General features: G+C 35.6%; 1 protein-coding gene across 4 annotated transcripts in view; it reads left to right on the top strand.

The window, feature by feature from the left end:
* The window catches only part of SLC8A3 (solute carrier family 8 member A3), a 208,155-nt gene that overhangs the window by 169,168 nt on the left and 16,244 nt on the right, over positions 1-22,743 (top strand). For 2 of the 4 annotated variants that reach the window (XM_051977689.1, XM_051977691.1), the window contains exon 3: positions 16,844-16,947. In XM_051977689.1, coding sequence (XP_051833649.1) covers positions 16,844-16,947 — 104 coding nt within the window. Of the gene's footprint in view, positions 1-14,428; positions 14,536-16,843; positions 16,948-22,743 lie in introns of all 4 variants that reach the window. The other 2 variants (XM_051977690.1, XM_051977688.1) reach the window with 1 other exon arrangement.

The following is a 22,743-nucleotide window of genomic DNA, read 5'->3' as shown; positions in this document are numbered from 1 at the left end:
TAGGGTAGCCTCATTTTTAGAATGTTGCTGCATTTGGGTCTTCAAGTATATTAGTATTTGATAATGCTAATCCCTAGAGATAGGAACCCAAGCAATTTCTGTAATCCTATGAGTAGTCCTACAATGATCTGGGCCACCAGGAATGTCCATTATTAGAAGGAGAAAATGTAAGACCCTCGAAGACATGGGAACAGAGTGACATGGCATCTAATTTGCCATGGATCCAAGTTATTGACACCTAAGGAGCTGCTCCTTCTATTTACCTACACATAAAAAATGAGAATCAATTTGATATCCTATGAGATCTGCCCTGACTTAAACTCCAGTAGAATGTAATCCCCCTAAGATCAAATATTTTATTCTTTGTACTTGGATTCCCCAGCACCTAGCAAAGTTCTTGAAATATAGTAGGTGCTTAATAAATGTGTGTTGATTGTTGTCACTGATGTGTCTGACCTCTAAGGCAGTATAGTGAAGAGTCAGAATAGGAATTGCTAAGTGGTAGGGTAAAGGAATGACCAGATGGGAAACTGATAGGTTGAAAATATCAGTTGTATTTTCTGGTGAGGATTAAAAGTTATTGGAAAAGAAGGGAGAGCATGGAGGAGCATAAATTAGTTTTTAAGATGTAGAAACTCACAGCTTGTGCCTAAAATTTCTAAAGATTCTGAATGATCAAAAGCCAAAGTTATTTATATAATAGAAGCCAAGCACACCAGCTACCAATGTTATGTAAGGTCTCATATAACTTTCCTGAATTGTGAGATGAAATTTCACTTGAAAATATCTGGCCCCAGGCCTACTCTGCCATTTTCAGGCCATCTCTATGCTATGTATCATACAAATCCTTCCTCCTTCTCTTTCAAACTGGAGCTTACATTAAAACATGGCAATTTCCTGGAAAACCATGCTTTCAATCAATTCATACTTGTCATTGACTATGACTTTCTTGTTCTAATGAAGTCCCCTGCATTCTTGTTTGCTTGAATTTATATACTCAGAATTGAGTAGTGTGGGACTTGGTATATAATAAATACTTTTTCATTCATTCATTTGTTCATTCATATATTCATTCATTCACTGAAAAATTCTCTTGAAAATTTTCCCTTGAAATAATAGCTTTTGAGTAATAGCTTTTGTGTAATAGCTTTTGTTTTCAGAATCCTTTCTTTGACAAATTTAAATACTTTGAAGTAAAAGAATATGCTGGAGCCAGCTGTAATGGATCTGACTGCTAAATTTTCAGTGTGAGCACTAACACTTCATAAATTGGCGAATGCTACAAATTAGGACTTGATTGATTGCTTTGTTGATTGTCTAGACTTAAGAAAGTGATGGAGAAAATATTAATAATGAAGATTAAATTTCACATATGTATTGCTTCCTTTATTTTTTCATAGAGTTGGTTGTTAAGTATTTATCAGCATATCACTAAATGTTGGCTTGTTTGTGTGTGTGTCTATTTATACTTATATATATTATATATGTATGCACACAAGTTGATATATACATGTGTGTATCTGTGTGTATGGATGTACATACCCATATACACATATTATATACTTATATTGTCAAGATATAATGCCTCTTCACAACATTCTAGTGAAACTGTCTGTCTGAAAAAGAAAAAAAAAACAGAACACTAGTTACTTAAATGACTCAGAAGAGTCAGTCTATGCTTTGGCTGGGACTAAAATCCAATTTCTCTGGTTCCCAGAATAACTTGGTCTAGCCTGGGTCCTAGCAGAGATTATAGAATGCAGAGGAATATGACTACATTGGTAGCTTGGGAAAAGTAAGGAAAAGGGTCTTTCTATCTGTGGTATTGAATATTCACGGTGTATCTGAGGAAGAACTGAAGCCAAGGTCCTAACTGATGACTTTTAGAACTTTAGGTATATTACAAGATTTTTACCAACTCCCTTCTACGTATCTGGATACATGGACTGGTATGGTACAGTATAAAGAGATTCAGATTTGTTAGTAAAAGGACTTGGATTCAAATCCTTATTCTGTCATTTGCTATTTGTATGAACTTGATAGTATCTCAGTCACATAGCATCTTAGATACTCAATTTCCTTTATTGCAAAGGGTTAGTCAGATTAGCTCTAAGACCTTTTCCCTACTTCCCTATGAGCCTGAAACAGTAGGAATATCCACTATAAAACTCAAAGATTTTCCCTCAATTGTAACTTACTCAGGTCATCAGGACCTGGCTTTTTTTCTCTTTACTTAAGGCACAATGAAGTTAGAGCATCTGAATTGACAGAATTGACAGAAAAGCAATACAAATTTCTCCTTTCTACTGGGATCCAAGAGAGTAAAAAATAGGGTTTCTAGCAGAGAGAGAAAGTAAGATAGGCAGTCCAACATTGTCAAAACAATTAATCAGATAATCAGTCAGTTATTCCCTATTGCGCTGATAGAAGACACATTGTTAAATAAAATGATTTTTATAGATTATTCTCTCTGTCTTTCCATAAGGGACATTTATCAACTTTGGGGCTTGGGATCATTTGTGCCCAAACCAATGGCTCCAATTTTTTCCTCATGGCTTAGTGTTCCAGGGACAAATTAAGAAAGGTAAGTTGGAAGTTAGAAGTCTCCTTGTCTGAGAAGACTGGGAAATGAAAGGATTATATAGAATAGGAAAATTATGCTCCAATGGCTAGAGATTCATTTCCCTACTGATGATTTGGAAACCCCAAGCTATCATTGCTTTGAGTATAAGTAGGCAAGAGTCTTAGTGAAGTTATTCTATGAGGTATCCTAGAAACAACCAGACTTGCTCGGAGACCCAGACAACTAACTTCTCGCCAGCTAACCCCCTAAACATCCCTCTCCACATCAAACCAGAATGATTCTTCCTATTTGCTTATGCAATCCTCCACTCAATTCCCAACAAATTAGGTGGAGTTCTTGCCCTACTAGCTTCTATCCTAATCCTCCTAATTATCCCACTACTCCACACAGCCAACCAAACGAAGCATAATATTCTGACCAGTCTCTCAAACCTTATTCTGCATTCTCACTGCTAACCTAATCACACTTACCTGAATCGGGGGCCAACCTGTAGAACAACCATTGATTATTATTGGCCAGCTGGCCTCTATGCTCTACTTCCTCCTAATTATGGTCCTTATACCTCTTGCAGGCCTATTTGAAAACTATATATTAAAACCTAAGTGAAGAGTCCAAGTAATTTAATCAAAATACTGGCCTTATAAGTCAGCTATGAAGGTAAAACTCCTTCCTAGGATCCATCAGAAAGAAGGCACTATACCCCACCATCAACACCCAAAACCGATATTCTTTTTAAATTACTTCCTGAACATCAAAAAATTTTCTTTTTAATTTGCAAAATTCAATTTATATATTATCTCAGTATTAATTTTTTTTTGCAAAAAATAAAACTTATTACACAATATTTATGTTACAAGACATACTTATATATAGGACATTCATATACAAACCCCTATCATATAAGCATGTAATTTACATATAATGTAATTATAAATATTTATTTATATAGAGCATACATTTATAGTCCTCTATCATATAATAATATACATATTACTTTCCCAGAACTAGTTTGTTCCTAATATGTAGTTTCTACTTTTAAACTCAGTGTTCTCAATGAGAACACTTCTGACCACGGAGCAGCAGGGATGGAGTTTTTTTTCCTCACAGCCTCCAGTTTTTCCTCAGTAGGGCTTGTAAGTAACTTTGTCATGTAGATTAGTAGGGAAAAACTATCTCCTTTCTTTTCCCTGACTCTCATTAAAAAAAAATTATTATGACAATGATGGAGAATGAAAACCAGGAATAGTTTTGAGAGGGCTGTTTTATGTTTGATTGATGACTCCCAAGGGTGATTTTTGTCTGCAAAAACTTTCCTAGAGACTAGAATGGTGTTCATTTTACAAGTGACCAACAGACTGGAAGGGGCAATAAGTGGAATGTGTTCTACACAGGAGAGTCATTAAGCACAGTGCTTTGCACATAACAAGCACTATTTAAATGTTAGCTATTATTAATATTAAGATAAGAAGAAATGTCTAAGCACATGACACAAATATTAGACCAAATGATACTGCAATGCAATATAGTATATACTATATTGCAATATATTGGATAGCTTTTATATGCGAAAATGAGTGGTAAAGACAATTACTTACCTTAAAAAGTCAGACAAGAGGCATTACTATGGATTGGACTAGTCAAAGAAAACTAGCAAGAAATAATTCCTGATTTTGAGCCTGAAGGATTGGATAGGCTTTGGGTGGGTGAGAGGAAGATGGAAAATCAAGATCAAAGGCATTGAAGGAATGATCATAACCTCATTGGAGGACAGTAAGTAGACTAGACTGGCTGGAGGAGAAGATTTACATATTGAGTTGTTGAGTCAGTCGTTGTTGACTCTTTGTGACCCAATTTGGGGTGTGTGTGTGTGTGTATGTGTGTGTGTGTGTGTGTGTGTGTGTTGGCAAAGATACTGGAGTGCTTTGCTATTTTTTTCTCCAGCTCATTTTACAGATGAAAAAACTGAAGCAAATAAAGTAAAGTGACTCACCTACAGAATAGTATATAGTAAGTATTTGAGTTCAGATCCTCCTTCCTGACTCCAGGGCCAGCACTCTCTTCATTGTGTCATCTAGCTGACCTACATATACTTAGGTCATATATACTTAGTAGAAGTGGGATGGATAGAGATTGACCCAGATTATAAAATAACCTTAATGACAAGCTGAGGAATTTCGATTTTAAGATGAAATTGTTGTGGAAGTGCTGCCCTGTGTTGGGAGAGGAGCTCTCTGGACCAAATGAAATCACAGATCTAGTCCCTTTCTCTTTGTATGATCTCTGAATTACAAATCTATTCAATATTTTTGAATATTGGGCATGACATGCATTGCTTAAGCTCATTACTGCTTCCAAAAGGATGGTCACTCCTGTAGATATAAACTTCACAGCTTTCCTGAGAATCATTATTGTGATACTTCTTATGGTTCATGACCATGCTGCCCAATTATTATTCTCTAGAGCAGAGAAACACAGACTTATGTCAGAGGCACTACTCTAAATTTTCTCTTTTCTTTTTAGCCATAGAAATAAAAGCTATTCATGCAAGAACCAATGTTTTAACTAGGTGGTGCAGTAGATAGAGTATTGGAGTTGAAGTGAGGAAGGTTCACATTCAAATTCTATCTCAGACTCTTAGTAATTGTGTGATCCTGGGAAAATTTTAGTTTCTTCATTTGTAAAATAAGGGGATTGGCCTTGATGGTCTACTTCTGAAGTATCTTCAATCTCTAAACATCATCCTTACATGCTATGTCCTTGAGTCCCCTGAGACAATCAAGTATGAGCTGTGGTGAACAAGTACCTGTGAATGGTTGTTGATGTTCTGATGTGAAGGAGATGAGTAGAAAGTCACCTGACATAGTATCTTTGTAGGTGTTCTTCCCATAAAGATCTAACAATTATGGCTGTATTGCTAGTAGAAACAATAGGATTCTCAGCTAGATTTTATTATACAGTAATCTCACCTAAAAATGTATCTTCATGATTATTTCTGATCAAACAAAATGTGTGTATGTATACACACACATATAAAATTTCCCCCATGTTAAAACATTTTAATAAAAGTTCTGAGTTCCAAATTCTCTCCCTCCTTCCCTTTCTCTGCTCCCTTCCACCCTGAGATGGTAAGTAATCAGACATGTTATATATATACAATCATATAAAACATTTTCATATTAGTCATTTTTTACAAGAAGGCTCAAATTGAAAAAAAAGAAAGTGAAAAAATAGCATGCTTCAGTCTGTATTCAGACACTATTAGTTCTTTCTCTGGAGGTAGATAGCATGTTTCTTCATGAGTCCCTTTGGGATTGTCTTGGATCATTGTATTACTGACAATACCTAGGTCATTCATTATTCTTCATTGAACAATGTTGCTGTTACTGTGTACAGTTACAATTCATGTAAGTCTCTCTAGGTTTTTCTGTAATCATCTTGCTTATCTTTTCTTATAGCACAATAATATTCCATTACAATCATATATGGTAACATTTTTAACCATTCCTCATTTGACGAATATCCATTTGATTTCCAATTCTTATCCATCCCAAAAAAACTGCTATAAGTAGTTTTGTAAAAATAGGTCTTTTCCTCTTTTTACAAATAATATTTATTAACCACCTATTATGTATTTCTGGTAAGACTTTGGCCCCATTAACAATTACTATGGAGAATATGTCAGCAACGTAGAGTCAGTAGGCATTAGTCATTTAGGCAGCTAGGTGATACAATGGAAAGAATGTTGATTCTGGAGTTATGAAGATCAGAGCTCAAATATAGTCTTAGACACTTACTAGTTATGTGATTCACAGCAAGTCATTTAACTTATCTTTGCCTCAGTTTCTTCAACTGTAAAATAAGTATAATTAACAACACTTACCTCTCAGGGTTATGTTTAATTTCAAATGAGATAATAATTATAAAGCTCTTAGCACAATGCTTGGCACACAGTAGTCTCCTAAGAAATGCTTATTTTCCTATCCCCCCCTCCTCCCAGTTGGACATTGCTTATTAGCTTGCCCTCAGAAGAAGCAAAGCATTCTGAAGCAAAATTACTTTTAAAAAAATAAGAATTCATTCCTTTTTCTGCATACAGTTTAAAACCATTTGAAGAAGATCAAGTCTGCCCTTAGTATTCTTCTTTCTGTGGCTCTATTACTAATTTGTTATGATTTTCAGACTCTTCACCCAACTGATTGCCTCCTAGATACCCTCCAATTCATCTATGTCCCTTTTGAGACAGTGCCTACCTCTACTAAAAGTGATCATGTGACAGGCACAAAAAATCAGAGAGATTCAGAAGATCAAAAATATTATACACATCATTTATTGACCATTGTACCATAAGTCTGTGCTCAATTAAGGAACTTTGAAGAAAAGAGTCAAATTTAAATGGAAACTAAATAATTTAATCCTAAAGAATTGGTAGGTCAAAGAACAAGCCTGTTGAAACAATGGATAATTTCATCAAACAAAATGAGAAAAATGAAGATACATAACAAAACTTTTGGGATGCTGCCAAAGCAGACCTTGGGGAGGTGGGGGTATTCTTAACTCTCAACACCTTCAACAACCAAGAAAGAAACATAAAATTAATAAATTGAGTATGCAATTAAAAAACCCATAACCAATTAGTAAAACAAAAAAATACACAGCAACCAAACACAAAAATAGAAATTTTGAAAATAAAAAAAGATGGAAAAAATTAAAAACTACAAAAATTTGATTGACAATTGAAACTAGAAGCTTTTTCAGAGAGGAGAAATGAATAAAATAAATCAATTTACCTAATCTGGTTAAAAATAAAAGGAAGAGGCAGCTAAGTATTAACAGTAGATAGAGAACTGGCCTGGCTTCAAATCAGACCTGAGATACTTTATACTTACTAGCTGTGTGACCCTGGCCAAGTTACTTAATTCCAGTTGCCTCACCAAAATTAAATTAAATTAGATTAAATTAAAGGAAGAAAAAGAAATTTTTAATATTAGAAATAAAAGAGGAAACTTTATAACAAATGAAGACATAAAAGAAGTTATTAGAAATTTTTGCTCAATTATATGCCAAGAAAGTTTATAACAAATGAAATGGATTAAAAAAAATAAACTACCCATAGAATAATAATAGAAATATATTATTTAAGTAGCTTAATATCAGAAAAAGAAATTAAACTAATATAAAAAACAAGAGCCCTTTTCTAATTGATTTGTTAAAGGATATATAACACTTTTGGTGGAGACAGAGCAAAGAAATAGTAGAGGGAATGGTAATGATGCTACAAAAGAAAAAAGAAAAATTTCAATCAATCATTTAAAATTAAGAAGGGAGAGTAAAGGAGTAATAGAGGGAGTGATACTTATATTACAAAAAAAGAAAAAAACCAATCATTTAAAAATAAGGGGGAGAGTAAAGAAGTTGTAGAGTGAGTGATAGTGATACTACATAAAAAGAAAAATATCAATCAGTCATTTACAAATAAGGAGGAAACTAAGGGAGTAGAGGGAGTGATAATACTACAGAAATATTAATCTATCATTTTAAAAGAAGGGTATATAGATAAACAAGACAGTGTTTAAATTACCATGTTAAATTTAAAATACACAAAAATCTCAAAGGAGTGGAGAATCACAATTTTATATTCATTCCTCTTTTTCCTTTTTTGTATAGGGAAATGTTGATATTTGTTATATTTGTAATAATAAAAGAGAAATTTTTAAATATAAAATTTAAATTATTTTATGATTTAAATTTAATTTTTAGTTAATTTAAATTTTAAGCTTTAAATTGTTTAAAGTTTAAAAATATATTTATGGAATTAAACTTAATACTCTAGATGCAGAGCACAGTGGGATATGAAATCCCATGAATAAGACATTTAATATTTATTATATCTAGACAGCTAAGTGGTACAATGGATAGAGTGACAGGCCCGGAGTCAGGAAATTCTGAGTTCAAATTTGAGCTCAGATACTTATTAACTGTATGACGCTGTTTAATCTCTGTTTCCCTCCCTTTACTTTTCTGTAAGATGAAAATAATAATAATAATACCTCCCTCACAGGATTGTTCTGAGAATCTAGTAAGATAAGATAGTGTGATACTCAGCACATAGTAGGTGTTATATAAATGTTGGCTATTATTAATTCAACTTAACTTTAGTATCTGTCCCACATGTAAATCAATTAATATAAAGTCAGAGATAACTTTTAAGAGAGTTCCAGTGATCCATTCTCAGGTCTCTACTTATTCCTAAGAGGAAACAATTAATGTCAGTTTTCCAAGTCACAGCTAAGGAGACCCAGTGTGAGAATCTGAAACTACCTTGTTGCTCTACCAACATGATGTGACTATAATAGAGCTCTCTTTTCACTTTATCCAGACCCTGAAATCTTAGATCTTGGAAGTTGTTGGTCTTAATCAGCAAGAATGTAGAGTTTAGATGAGAAAGGAGTAGATTAGAGTGTGAGGTTTCCAAAAGCATCAGAGAAAAGCTCAGAAGTTCATTATCCATCCTTTATCACTGGATGCCAGAATAAAGATTTATGAACTCTGTCTGGGCCTGAAAAAAAATGATAAATTTAGAACTAGTGAACCCTTTTTGATAATGTAAAGAGTTGTACAGTAGAAATTTGAAGAAAGGAAGAAGTCATCAAGCCTGACCCAAGGCTTGGCTTTGAAGGTTACTTTGAAAAATGGGAGTCATAGAGGTTAGTATGTCACCTTCTTGAATTGGGATTCAGTTATCCCTCTCTTAAAGATGTATTATGAAAATTCAAGAAATAGAGATTCTTAACATCATAAATTCTTGAGTTGGAACGGATCTCACAGTTCTTGTCCAGTTTCCATGGAAAACGTACTTTCTATCTATATCATCCCTGACAAGGGGTCACTGATGGAAAAACTCACTACTTCATGATATTGCTTAAGCTATTTTTGGACAATTTAGCTTTAGACATTGAGAAATATTATCAGCCTCAGTTTGTAATTTGAAAACAATGTGTTTTGAGAGAGTTATTTTACATATCCAGTGGCAATACCAAGATAAAGTAGGACATATTTTGAGGATTTGTAAGATTATGCATAATATTTTTATTATTTATAGAGGAATCTATCCCTTATGACCACTTATTTACTCATTCAGGTAGAACTATGATCTCATCATTTTGGGAATTGCCTGCAACAATTTAGATTGCAGCCCTCCTATGTTTGCCATTCTATTTTTTCTTTCTTTTTAAATTAGAATTTAATAAATACTGAGTAATTTCCTTATATTCTGTAGAATAGGAGGAGAGAAAAACTATCATTTTCTATTAAGTAGAATTTGTATTTTTTTAAAAAGACATAACAAATTCACTGTGCAAATTTCAAAGCTATCCTGACTGTGATTGCTTCTGGCTTTGCTTTTGTTCTTCTCTTTTGGAGGGAACACTATTCATTCTCCATTCTTCTTCCTATTTCTATCTCTTCTCCTCCACTGAAAAGAAAACACAAGCTTCTATATCAATCATGTCCAAAAATATAGATTTTATTCTGCATCTTGTGTCCATCACATTTCTGTCAGAAGTTATACATTTTGTGCAGTTCTTGTTCACGTTCTTGTTCATATTCTTGTCACAGGGCATCCACCAGGACTCTTGCATTATGAGACTGCTAGTGGAATATACAGGCCTTCTATCACTGATGTCCTACTTAATAGTCTACTTAATATCCTTCCATTTCACCATGAGACCAGTCAATCCTCATTGTTGCTCATATATTCCTTTGATATAGGAATATTTCACTTCTCTTTCATAATTTCTCATTTCCAATGTTGAAAAACATTGTATCATCTCACACCTTGTATATATCTATACTGCTCTTTGAGTTACTCTTTAATACCTCAAAACTATAAAGGCCTTGTAACAATAGCTGGCATTTATATAATACTTTAAGACCTAGAAAGTACTTTACATGTATTATTTTTTAAATCTTATACAATAAAACAGATTTGAATCTTGATTTTTTTGCCATTTTTATGTCATGAAGCTCCAATACTTTTTGCTATTCCAACTAAGTAACTAAATTCCTAAGCTAGGTATGAAAATATTGTATATTTTCATTTGGTTTTGGTTTAACCCTCATCTGGTTAATTCTGGACTGACTTTTTTAGGGAAGTTTTTGACAAATTGGAATGCGGTTAGTATAATGAAGGGATTGAAAACAGTGCTACTTTGAGAGACATAGGGAATTATAACTTAAAGAAGAGAAAATTGAAGGTGACTTGTTAGTTGTCATTTTTTTCTGCTTGGCTCCAGAGATTAGAGCTGGGAATAACATTTCCCTTATTTGGTGGAAGTTATAAAGAAGAACATTTTGGCTTGATTTAAAGCAAAACATTCTAACAATTAGTGATGCATGAAAATAGGATGAGTAGTGAGCTCCCCTCTCACTGTAGATCTTTCAGCAGAGAATTGGTGCCCATTTGATAGTAAATCATAAAGGAGATTCCTCTTTAGGCACAAATTGGATTGGAGGGTCCCTTCCAATTCTGAGATTCTGACTTCTCAATTCTTTTTTATTGTGTACTGAAATCCACTTCCTTATAACTTTACTGATTGTTTCTACTTTTGTTCTCTGGGACAAGCAGAGTAAAGTTCTGTGATCATCTACATTATCTCCAATATTAACTCATAAGATCTTGAGAATAAATTTCAGAAGTTCAGCTGGAGTATGTTTTCCCCACTGAAGGATGTGGCCTTCCAATGATGAAAGAGACCAGGGGTGGTCTGATCTGAAAAGTAGTAACTCCCTGGCACAAGAGAATCTGCTAAGTTATGATCCAACAAAACATGGGTAAGCACTAACTTAATCCCATCTTGGCTACTGATGCTATTATGTCATAATGCTTCTTTTTTTCCCCATGGCCACTGCCAGGTCTTGGGATCAAAATTCTGCATAGTCTGGCAGTGGCTTAAACAGAAAGAATTGTAGTGGAGGTGTGAGTAGTCACTAGAAACCTCTCAAAGCACTCTTGGCTCTTAAGGTGCCAGATTAAATTTAGGAACACATGCTTAGAATACTTTGGCTCCAAGAGCATTACATAAATGGTTACAGAGATGGAAGGAGAAAGAAGGAATAGTGGATGAATTGAATATAAAGATTCTAAAATAATAAATTGCATCAAAATTTAAATTTCCTTATTTCAGTTCAACTTTGAGACTGAAGGAAGGTTTACAGAGTTATAAATGACATGAAGAAGCCTATGACACAGTGCATATAAGTGTATGGAATTTGGAAAACCTGCATGCTCACTATTTTTCTGAGAAACATAGTTTGACAGAGAATCCTGACATGTCCCTCAGTTTCTGGTGTTGAGGACTAAAGAAACCAGAATGTTTAGTTTCTTTGTGCTGATAGTTTTCCTGTCCAGGCTGAGATTGATTTTTTGTCTGAATTACAGATATAATGTATTTTTATTACATATTTATTTATATTTTATATATAATATGTAATTATATTAAGTATATAATGTGTTTTATTCAAAGATATTTGTAATTAATTCTAAGTTAAAAACTCATAGGAAATCACATAATTTAGATGTTTTTCATTGAATTTTACTTGTTCTTTATGACTTGAGTAGTGAGCAAAAATAGGGACTAGTTTCAGAATTCAGTGGTTGGAAGCAATTTAGCAAGCCTCTGGGTAAGATAGAATCTCAAATAATAGAGCAACATGTCTATCTACTCCATCTGTAGATAGGGAAGGAGTATTTTACAACTTTACTAGGTAGCTTGAGGCAGCTGCTGGCACAGTGGTCTCGGGTCAAGAAGACTTGAATTCAACTCTGGCCTTAGACATTACCATGACCCTAGGCATACAGCTCAGTTTGCTTGTTTCCTCAACTATAAAATGAGGATAAGAACACTTATCTTGCAGAGTATGAGAATCAAATGAAATAATATTTGTAAAGCAAAACTCTGACAGAAAGTAGACACTACATAAATGCTTCTTCCCTCCATCAACTTATTCTACCCAAAGTCTAATTTAAGCTTTTAATTGCAATTTAATCCCTAATCTTTCATCTCTGTTTTCTATAGGAATGAAGGTTGGATTTGATAATTCTGCTCATAACAGAAGAGAAGCCAAGAAAGGCTATACTGTTTTATGCACATATTGTATGGAAAAAGGAACAAGGGGGATTTTTTTTAGGAAAATATGGCTAGCTTTCATGACATCATACTCAGAAATTATTGCATTTCCCCAACCTCTTTAATAACTTGGGTTTTTTTTCTTCCATGGACTTCTCTTAAGACCATCTTGAAACTATTTCTGTTTCTTCTCCACTGAAGTCCTGCTCTAAAGGTTCTTGAAGACTATGCCAATGGACTATGGGTCTGACTGATCCTATCAAACTGGAAAGACTTTAAATAAAAGTCAATGATGTACTTGCTGTTTGTCTTGGAATTAGATGTGCAAGTCTTGAAGCCCATCTATTAACCAAAGGCAGAGAGGTTGCAATACATATCTCTGGAGGGAATACTTATGATCAGAATAACATACATTTTACTGAAGCCCTTGTTTCTGTCCTATACTGTTTCAAGCTCTACAGATTTACTATGCTTTTTATTTATTTACTACTCTTCATGACTATAAAAAATAGGGAAAATTTCTTTAGGCTGACCCATTACCAAATCCTAACCACTATGGTTGAGATATCAACTCTCTTCTCTGTAGAAAGGTCAAAGGCAACATGTCCCCAAAATGATGGTCTTTAAGGGCTCACAATCTATCTTTTGTGACCTCTCCCCAACCTGAAGCTACTCACTGAATGACTAGTCAGTATGGGTTTTTGGAGTAATGACCAATGACTTTTCATTTTAGGAATGATGAAATAATAATTTTGACTCTAGGTAAACAGCATAAATAAATAGATGTTTAGGAGATGGACAACTAAGGGCCTTATAATGACTTGGTACATCTTACTTGAGCAGAACACATCAGCCAATAAACATATTGATGTTTTTTTTAAATGGACAGAGAAATAGAATAGAGAAGACACTGGTATATAATAGGTAAACAAAATTACATCAGATTTGGGAATACAAATTTCACTAAAAGTCATGACAGAGCTCTTAAATTTCTCCCTGAAAGCTATTATTCCAATTCCTCTACAAATTAAAAGAACATTATTTCATCTAACCAAATCAGCAATATTATCCATCTCTATGGGAGAAAGTTTTGATTATATTGAGGACAGTCCATAATTCAATTCAATAAATATTTGTATTATGCCAACAGTGTTATACAGTAAGAGATTATACTAGGCATTTGAGGTACAGAGGTCTTCCAGCCTCTCTACCCCAAAAAGCAGTTCCTGCTTGAAAGGAATTTAAAATTTGTTTTTTTTAAAGGTTTTTTTTTAAAGATAAATAAAACATTTAATTGAACCCCAAATAAGTCTGGTCTAACAATCCTTGACCTTCTACTTCCACCCTATTTTTTTCCTAAGAAAGAGATTTCAGATAGAGCTTCAGTCAACCATGTTTTATTTTAGTTATCCATATGGAACTGAGGAACTTTTGTAGTTTTTCTGGGCTCAAAGACCTGACTATTACTTGTCGATTTCTTTGAGATTTGTAAAAACTGTAACTGGTTCCTTTTGAAGTTTAAGCTTAGGAGAGACCTCAGCATATTCTCTTAGGCATTGAAGTTGTATGGTGCTTGAGTTGACTTTGACCTTTTGGTCTCATTCAATTTTCTTTCTTTCTTTCTTCCTTTTTTTTTTTTTTTTTAAAACTCTAGTCCTCTCCTTTCCTGGTTAGTGTGCCCCACTTCTGCCTGCTTATGATACTTTTTTTCCATCCACAGCAAAACAATTCACATCAAGGTAATTGATGATGAGGAATATGAGAAAAACAAGAATTACTTCATTGAACTGATGGGGCCCCGCATGGTGGATATGAGTTTACAGAAAGGTGTAGTACCCTGTCCTCCACACTAACATTAACAATCTTTCTTCTTCTTTTACCTTCTTTTCTTCTCACTTTTGTTATCCACTCTCCTTTTTTTTCCCTCTTATCCTCTCTTCCTGTTTTCTCTCTCTCTCTTTCTCTGCTCTGTCCTTAACACTGCCGTACACGTCAACCTGTCACATGGTACCCATAAGGGATCTCTTCAGTAGTGCTTGCTTTCTTTGTGGAATCAGAGGGGGGCCAAGAGAATGGGTGCAGAGAGAGAGAGAGAAAAGGAGAAAGACAGAAAAGACAGGGAAGAAAGTATAAAGAAAATATTCTGATCAATATTACATTGGAGGCTTTTCTCCCTACCCCTGGATGGCTGACAACCAGGAAAGAAATATTTCACTTAGGGCACAAAACAACGTGTTTCCAGAGAATATTGGTCTCTATCCTCAAAGAGTTTAAAATTTAAAAGGTAGGGTTCTTAAAACTTTTTTTGTGCTACTGATCATTTAACAATCTAATGATATCTCCTTCTTCCATTCCTCAATGGCTTCTCAAACAATTCCTTGATTATTGAGGAAGAGAAGGAAAAGAAAGAAATGCTATACATGTCCATTCTCTCTTTCCTCCCAACCCCTGAGTTACTAGCTTAGATTAAATAGATACTTTTCATGAATTATTTGGGAGTAGGTAAAATCTATGAAATAAAGTTTTTAAATGAAGAAAATAAAGTAAATAGTATTTTAAAGGAAACCAATTATACAGAAATATTGTTATCAAAATATTAAAAAAATTAATTCATGGTCACCAGGTTAAAAACCTTTGATCTAAAGGGAGACAAGATAGAGAAAATACATAGAAATACATAAACAAACAAGAATCCTAAGGAGCTGAACACAGGTATGCAGAACTATCTACTTAGGCAATAGGAGCCTAGCTAGATTGTTGGCATCCATGTAGAACAAGTGATCCTTACAACAACAAAAAAATCAAACCTACAAAATTTCCCTGAAATGAGGTAGGAAATTAGTTCAGTAGATACCTAAAGATTCAGGCTTATGAAATGTTCAAGTCCTTTCAGCCCTCAGGGGCATTTCAGCCTTAGTCCAATGTGAACAGCTAAAAATAAATGAGGATAGTGGCTGCTTCTGTGGAGTGTGTGTGTGTGTGTGTGTGTGTGTGTGTGTGTGTGTGTGTGTGTGTGTTTTAAAGGAACAGTTCAACAATGGAGGTTGCCTAGCTGTATGCCAGTAGGTATATAATGGTTATGATCACAGAAAATTCCTGCCTCTGGCTTTTCCTTTAGTTTTACTTCCATTTTACATTCCATTAAAAAAAAAAAAAGAAACTGTACACTTTTTTGAGCTACTCAAGAGTCAGAAAATTACCTCTGTTTGTATCAAGATAAGTCAAGTCAACAGGCAATTATCAGTCACTTGCTATAAGCTAGATGTTGTGTTAGGCATTGGGGTATTTTTTTTTCATGGTGATTGAGCCATGTATTAGAGCCAACTTTGGGATACAGCATCACTTACATTAATATAATTATATATGTTATGCATAATTATATAAGTAATGGGCATTTAGAATTCGATTTACGTAATTCTGCTTTACAGGCAACTTAAATGTCTATTGCAATTGTCAAAGGGTAACTTTGACATATCTTTTCTAACAACCAACAAAACTCTGGAGCAGGAAAAAAAAAGTCATAGTATACAATCAGCCATCTTAGAGCCAGAGACAGTGTAGGAAGACTTGCTTCTCTCTCCCTCTCTCTTTCTCCAGCTCCCTGTTCTCATTATGTTTAGATCTTTCATGAAAGACGGATATTAGACTCAGGAGAGGTAAATTATCTCCTTGGCTATATTGCCCAATCTTGGCAGACAGTCAGTTGACAGAGTGCCATCAATACCATGTGATGCCTGATGGAATGTGTGTGGCAGAAAGATACCTCCCACTAACCATCAGCAGGGACTAAATCTTCTCCCTGTCTTCTCCTACCCCTCTCTTCCCTCTCTCCTCCTACCAATCCTTCCTGCCTCCTCCAATTCCCTTCCCCACTCACCTGTAAGATTTACAACTGAGATGTTAAGAAAAACGGAGACCAATTATTATTATGATTATTTTTAGAACGACAACCAAAAAACCCCCAACCTACAAAAAGCCAAAACCACCACCACCACCACCAACAAAATCCTGCCAGTGGCTGTGGCGGGATGGGGCTGCATGTGATGAGAGCAATGGGTACTATATTGCAGAATGCACTCCAGGAGACCAGCCAACCAACCCACTATACACACTGTCTCTCTTGTTGTCCCTACAGGAAAACCGTAAGGGTTAAAATAGTAGATGAGGAGGAATACGAAAGGCAAGAGAATTTCTTCATTGCCCTTGGTGAACCGAAATGGATGGAACGTGGAATATCAGGTGTGAGATTCTTAAAAAGAAAGAAAGAAAAAAAAATTTAAAAATGAAAAATTTAAAAACAAAAAAGCAAATGAAATAGCTCTATTTTTCTCCCCCTTTCCTCCCTTTTCCTCCTTCCTCTTTTAGACCAATGGACTTTTTTTATTCTTTACTTGTCCTGTATTCTCGCTCTCACCCTGTTTCGGTATCATCTCTGCCTTTATAGCCTTAGCTTATTTCCAGTCCTCCTTTTCCACCTTCTGTGCAGCTGCAGCAGCCCCAATTTATGATTAATCCCCCTCCCCCTTTAGTTTTCTTTCCTTTGTGTTTCTGATGATGCATTCTTCCCTCCCTTCCCCCACTCTTCAATCTCTTCTCATGCAAACTCCTTGGTGGGTGGGGAAGAGAAGGAAAAGAGAGGGATGCTAATGCATGTCTGTCCTCCCTCCCTCCCTCCCCCCTTACCCACTAGCCTGGATTGAATGCTGCTCAAGAGCTCTTTGGAAGTAGATCTGGGCAGGGGTGGGGGTGGGGGTGGGGGTGGGAGAGGGAAGGAGTAACCTAGCTCTCTGGGTGTGTTATGCGGATGCTTTGATGGGGTTTTTTTTTTTTGGCTGCTTTCCACCCCCTCAAATGAGTGCTCAGCAGGCTGACCACATGTTCCCTGTTCCTTGGACTGAGGTAAGTGTGCCTGCTTGCCTCTGTTTCATAGATGGTAAAACAAGGCAAAGAATGGAGATGCTACCTATGGACACCATGGAAAAAAAAGAGCTAGGAATCCAGAATACCCAACTATCTCTGCCTACCTATATTTCCAACTACCAGATGATATCTTAATGCTTACTGTTTATGTTGCAGTTAAAGTAGTATTCCCTTGGTAATAACTTGGATATAACCATGTCCCACTTTGTCACCACTGTCTCAACATACATACAAAGCCCAGATGTGACAAAAGCATTGGAAATTTCATATTTATTGGATATCCTAGAAACTGGAGATGACCTAGCCTTTCTTAAGGTTGGCCCATTTTTCAGGGATGGCTTCTTTTAGATGGGGGAAAAGATATAGGCATTGTAACTTTTAATTCTGCAAATTTTCAAGTACTTCCAGTTTCCATACTTCTTCCTCTACACCCCACTGAAAATGATCTTGGAAAAAGTATTTTTTGCTAATAAGCAGGGAGTTAAGGTCAAGTTCAACTGCTTATTCACTGGCACCAAGAAGATGAGATTATATATTGAATGTAAGGATTGGCTTTTGTGAAAGGCAAGGGGACTATTGGAGGCCACTGCTTTGAAAGTCTGGGGAGACATTAAAGTGGTAAAGGAATGTGAGGATCCAAGAATACACAAATCCAGGATAGTGGGTAGGTTTCATTTTAGGATTAGTCCAGATAGGTCCAGGCATCTGCTTATGCTCCTCTTCATGAAGGTTAAGGTTTGGTGAGCTTCAATGGACAGTGGTGTTGAAGTTCAGAAGGGAGCCCCAAAGGTTGGGAGGTTACAGATGGGTGTCCCGAGGTATCTCAAAAGAATTTGCAGGCTTGAACCCATCTCCAAGTCAAGGGACAAAATTTATTGTAATTGTAATGTCATTTGAAGTGGGCTAAATTCTAAAAGAATTTAGCAAAGAACCAGAAGCAAGGAGACAAATTTATCCAGTTCATGTCACTGATAAGCTAATTTTATATCCTAGAAATAGAACTGAGGAATGGTCTATTCACTTGCTTTAGGAACTTGGTTATCACTGACCAACAGATTATCTATCTGAAATCAGTAATGTTTGTAGGACTATTCTAAGGCCAGAAAACTTTAGAATCATTGACAGATTGTTAGAATAATAGCACTCTAAGGTCAGGGGAGGTGGGGAGTGATGAGGTAGTGGAAATGGGGAGTGGAGAGGACCTCAGGATCACTGATACTAAAGCCAAAAGACTTTAGAATTATTGACAGATTGTTGTACCCTATCAATGGAGCAAAAGGAAATATGTTCCTAGTCAAGAAGGTGTCAATCATCATAGAAGAATTCTATTCCCCTAGAAGGAAGAATGCAAGAAATCCTATAACCAGAATCTCAAAGACTCACTTACAGAGTCATCTCAGAACTTTTAGTGCTTTTGTCTTACATTCAGATCTGATAGTCCCAAAGCTCTGCCATTTCTAAGATAACTTTAATCTCACATGTTATACCTATAGATTTTATACAACTGATGATTCAAAACTTTTATTTCCCTATCCAGCATCCATTTTCAATTCTGCCCTTCCCCATCACTTGAGTATTGCTCTTAACTTGACCTAACGATTCTACCAGGAAGAAGAAAGACTAAAGTATGGAGAAATCCTCATTTCTATTGCTTCCCACCCAAGATTGTAGAGGATTCTACCTTTCTTCTGAAAAAATTTCGCAGCAAAAGACTGAGGATACTGCCCTAAATGGCTTTTTTCCCTTGGGCGCTTTACCCCAGCATTGTCATGGAAACACCATGGTTACCAGAAGGCCTGCCATTTCCCTTCCCCCAACCTCTAGAATGGAAGTTTTAAGAGATGGTACATCTTCAGCCCTAAGGCCCTCATAAGCTGCTTCCCTCTACTTTCACAGTCAAAACTGCATAGGTAAAAATGAAAATGTCTCAACAATTCTTGACAGACTGTTGGCAAGAAGATGGTGATGGGGTTTGGCAACAGCTTAAAGTAGAAAGAAGCAAGGACACATTTTACCATTCTCCTCTTTCTCAGATTAATCAGTCCTTTTTTCTATTCCTCCTTTTCTCTCCACCTCAGTAATAGCAGGGGGGTGAGTAATCTGAATCAGATTTACCATAAGATCATCCAAAAAGAAAGAAAACAACTATTGAAAGTATCACTGATCTCTTGTTAGCATCTTTCCTTTTGGTTAAAAACTTTAATCCCAGAAGGCAAATGCTTTGGAGTGGTTAATTTGGTTAGAGGAATTAGGATAGAAAATTGTCAGGAGAATTCTGAATCAAAGCTAGATCTGAATCATGTTGTGAAACAGTGACCAAGATATCAGACTGGCAGAATTTGGAAAACCCATTTTTCTAAAAATAAAGGTTCAAGGCATTTTTTTCACTTTTTGTTCTGTTGTCTGGGTCTAGTTTCTTGTTTCTTAGATTTCTTCTACTACTTGTATGTAAGATCAGAAGTAAATGGGAGATAAGTTTCCCTTTTAAGTCTCAATAGCAAACTAACCAGCAAATCCTTATCTTGAGATCTCTGCTATTTTAAAAGTTTGAGGCAAAAATGCAAGAGGTGGTTTTCATTATCTTAATAGTTTAGGTGTGTTAATTTGAAATGATGGTCATAAAGTATTTAAAATGGTACGGTTGGATGAGCCTTAAATGCCCCTCCATCTTGCCAAAATTATAATTCCATTTATGGGAAGAAACTAGATTGGAAACAGAAGACCCTAGGCTGAGAAAACAGAGCAGATTTCAAAAATAGGATTAAAAGCTCTGGATGAGCTGCTTGGATGGGGGAGGAACAAGGCACAAGGAACACAGCTGGCCTGGAGGAGGAGAGCACTGTCAGGAGCAATATCAGATATATAAGAGGCTGGGATAGGAATTCTGCAACGCATGCCCAATATTCTTCATTAGAATTATTATGAGGATAGAGATGCAAATAGAAAGAGCAATGGATTTGGATTTATAGGACCTGAATTTAAGAATCTCCATTTTGCTACTCATTAGTGTGTGACCTCAGGTCAGACACTGACTGTCTCCAGCCCTCATTTGTGAAATGAAGGTAGTAGACTAGATCATCTTTAAAGATCCCTTCTCTGTTAAAATCCTATGAGAGATGAGAACTGGTGGAATTATGTCAAACTGGGAACTAAGTGATTAGAGGTCATGGAATAGCCTTACAGAATTTTTCTGAGTTGTGTCTGACATAATGCTATCAACTCCCTTTTTCAAGTCTTATGCTTCAAGTCAACAAATACTGATTGGGTATCTATTCTATTCCAGCCTTAAATTTATGATTGTATGATCTTATGAGTAAATACTGTGCTTTGTAATGGAGAAATAAAGACAAAAGTGATACAGCCCACGCCTCAAAGGGCTTTAATTCTATAGGGGAGGAAGGGAAGACATAAGATGAATAAAGATAAGCATAAGATAGGGTAGGACGTAACAAAAATGAAGGAAAGACTGAATAAAAAACTCTTGAAAGAGCTGGGAAGACAGAAATTTAGTAACTTTAGGGAGATAGATGTATAGACCCAGAAAAGCTTCATAGAAAAAGTAAACCATGAATTGAGCTTTGAAGGATTGTTAAATAGGGAAATGAGGAGAAAGTATATTTCAGGGAAAGGGGAATAATTTATTCAAATAAAGGAAAACAGGAGGTGACATATTTGTGCAAAAGGAAGTAATCCAGTTTGGCTGGAATAATTGACTGCTTGAGGGGGAAGTAATGTGAAATAAATCTGGAGAGAGCTGGCAACTGGTTGTGGAAGGTCTCAAATGCTTGGTCAAGGCGTTTCTGCTTTTGCCAAAAGACTGTGGCCTAGTCAAATAATCATTGAAAGTTCTTGAACAGGGAAGCAACATGATTATACCTGTGACATGGGGATATTAATTTGTCAATTATATATGACTCATGGGAATTGGTATCATTGTTTCACAAAAAAACCAAAGAAATGTTACTAGTTGGGATATCTTGTCGTTTTGTAGTACTTATAATAAATATAAATGAGAAGATTATCTTTAATTTCAGCTTTATTTGCCAGCAACTATCTATTGTAGAAGTTGTTAGGTTATAGAATTTCAATGAAGAAAGGAAAATTTAGACAAGTCACTTCTTGCAAGGTATCTTCTTGGATCTGTGTGTGGAATCTAAGGATAACATGAAAATATGGACATCCTATCCTTGAGGTCTTGGGTTGTGACCCAGCCTCACTGGGAATTCCCCAGAGTTTTCCTTGAGTGTTAAGGTAGGATCAAGTTCTTATGATGAAGCCCTTTGCAGAAACTGTCATTGGCCAAGGTCTTCATTTCAATGAATGAATCTTTTTTTTTTTTTCTTTTGTTAAAGAAAGGGTCTCCCTATCACATTTATGGAAGTGCAGTGGTCACTCATGGGCCCTGACTCAATACTGACTAGCAACAGAAACTTTCATTTTCTCTGTTTTTCTAACTTAGGCTGGTTTGCCCCTTCTCAGAAAGTCTAGTAGTCCTCCACTTTGAGGTGTTTGCCACATTGGTGCTATTCACCAGATCAACTTTAGCTCTACTGCTCCTCAGCACACTTGAACTCAAATAATCCACCAGCTTCAGCCTTCCCTGCAGCAAGGACCACAGGTGTGTGCTCCCACTGCTGGTCATCTCAGCAGAAAATCTAAGCATCCTCCATTTGTCTGTCTGATAAATTCTAGCACTCTAGATCTATATTAGTTCAAAACTCAAATGGAATTGCGATCTCATAAAGTTAAATGATTAGTGATGAAGATCCTGCTCATCGTATGTGACTCTTACTCTCTTAAGTTGTTTCTTGGAGACCAATTTTAACAGGGGGATAGGATTCCTTATTTTCTCCTGATGCTACAACAATCTCCCTAGAACATTAGGGTTCTTTACCTTTTATGCTCTATCATTATCATAATTTCCTATCATATATTTCCCTGCTGGCAGTCTTTGAAGTTCCTTATTTGTTAAATGTTGCAATCTGTTCACATCTACCATGAACCTGTATGTTGCCCTCTAGGTGATACTCATTTTCAGGTCTTTGGAGATTTACATTTTATGTCTTGCTTATATATAACACCACCAGTAGAATATTTACATGGACTTTTGTTTCT

Source organism: Antechinus flavipes, chromosome 2, assembly GCF_016432865.1.
Source record: "Antechinus flavipes isolate AdamAnt ecotype Samford, QLD, Australia chromosome 2, AdamAnt_v2, whole genome shotgun sequence".
Lineage (NCBI taxonomy): Eukaryota > Metazoa > Chordata > Mammalia > Dasyuromorphia > Dasyuridae > Antechinus > Antechinus flavipes.
This window is presented reverse-complemented; position numbering and strand designations above follow the sequence as displayed.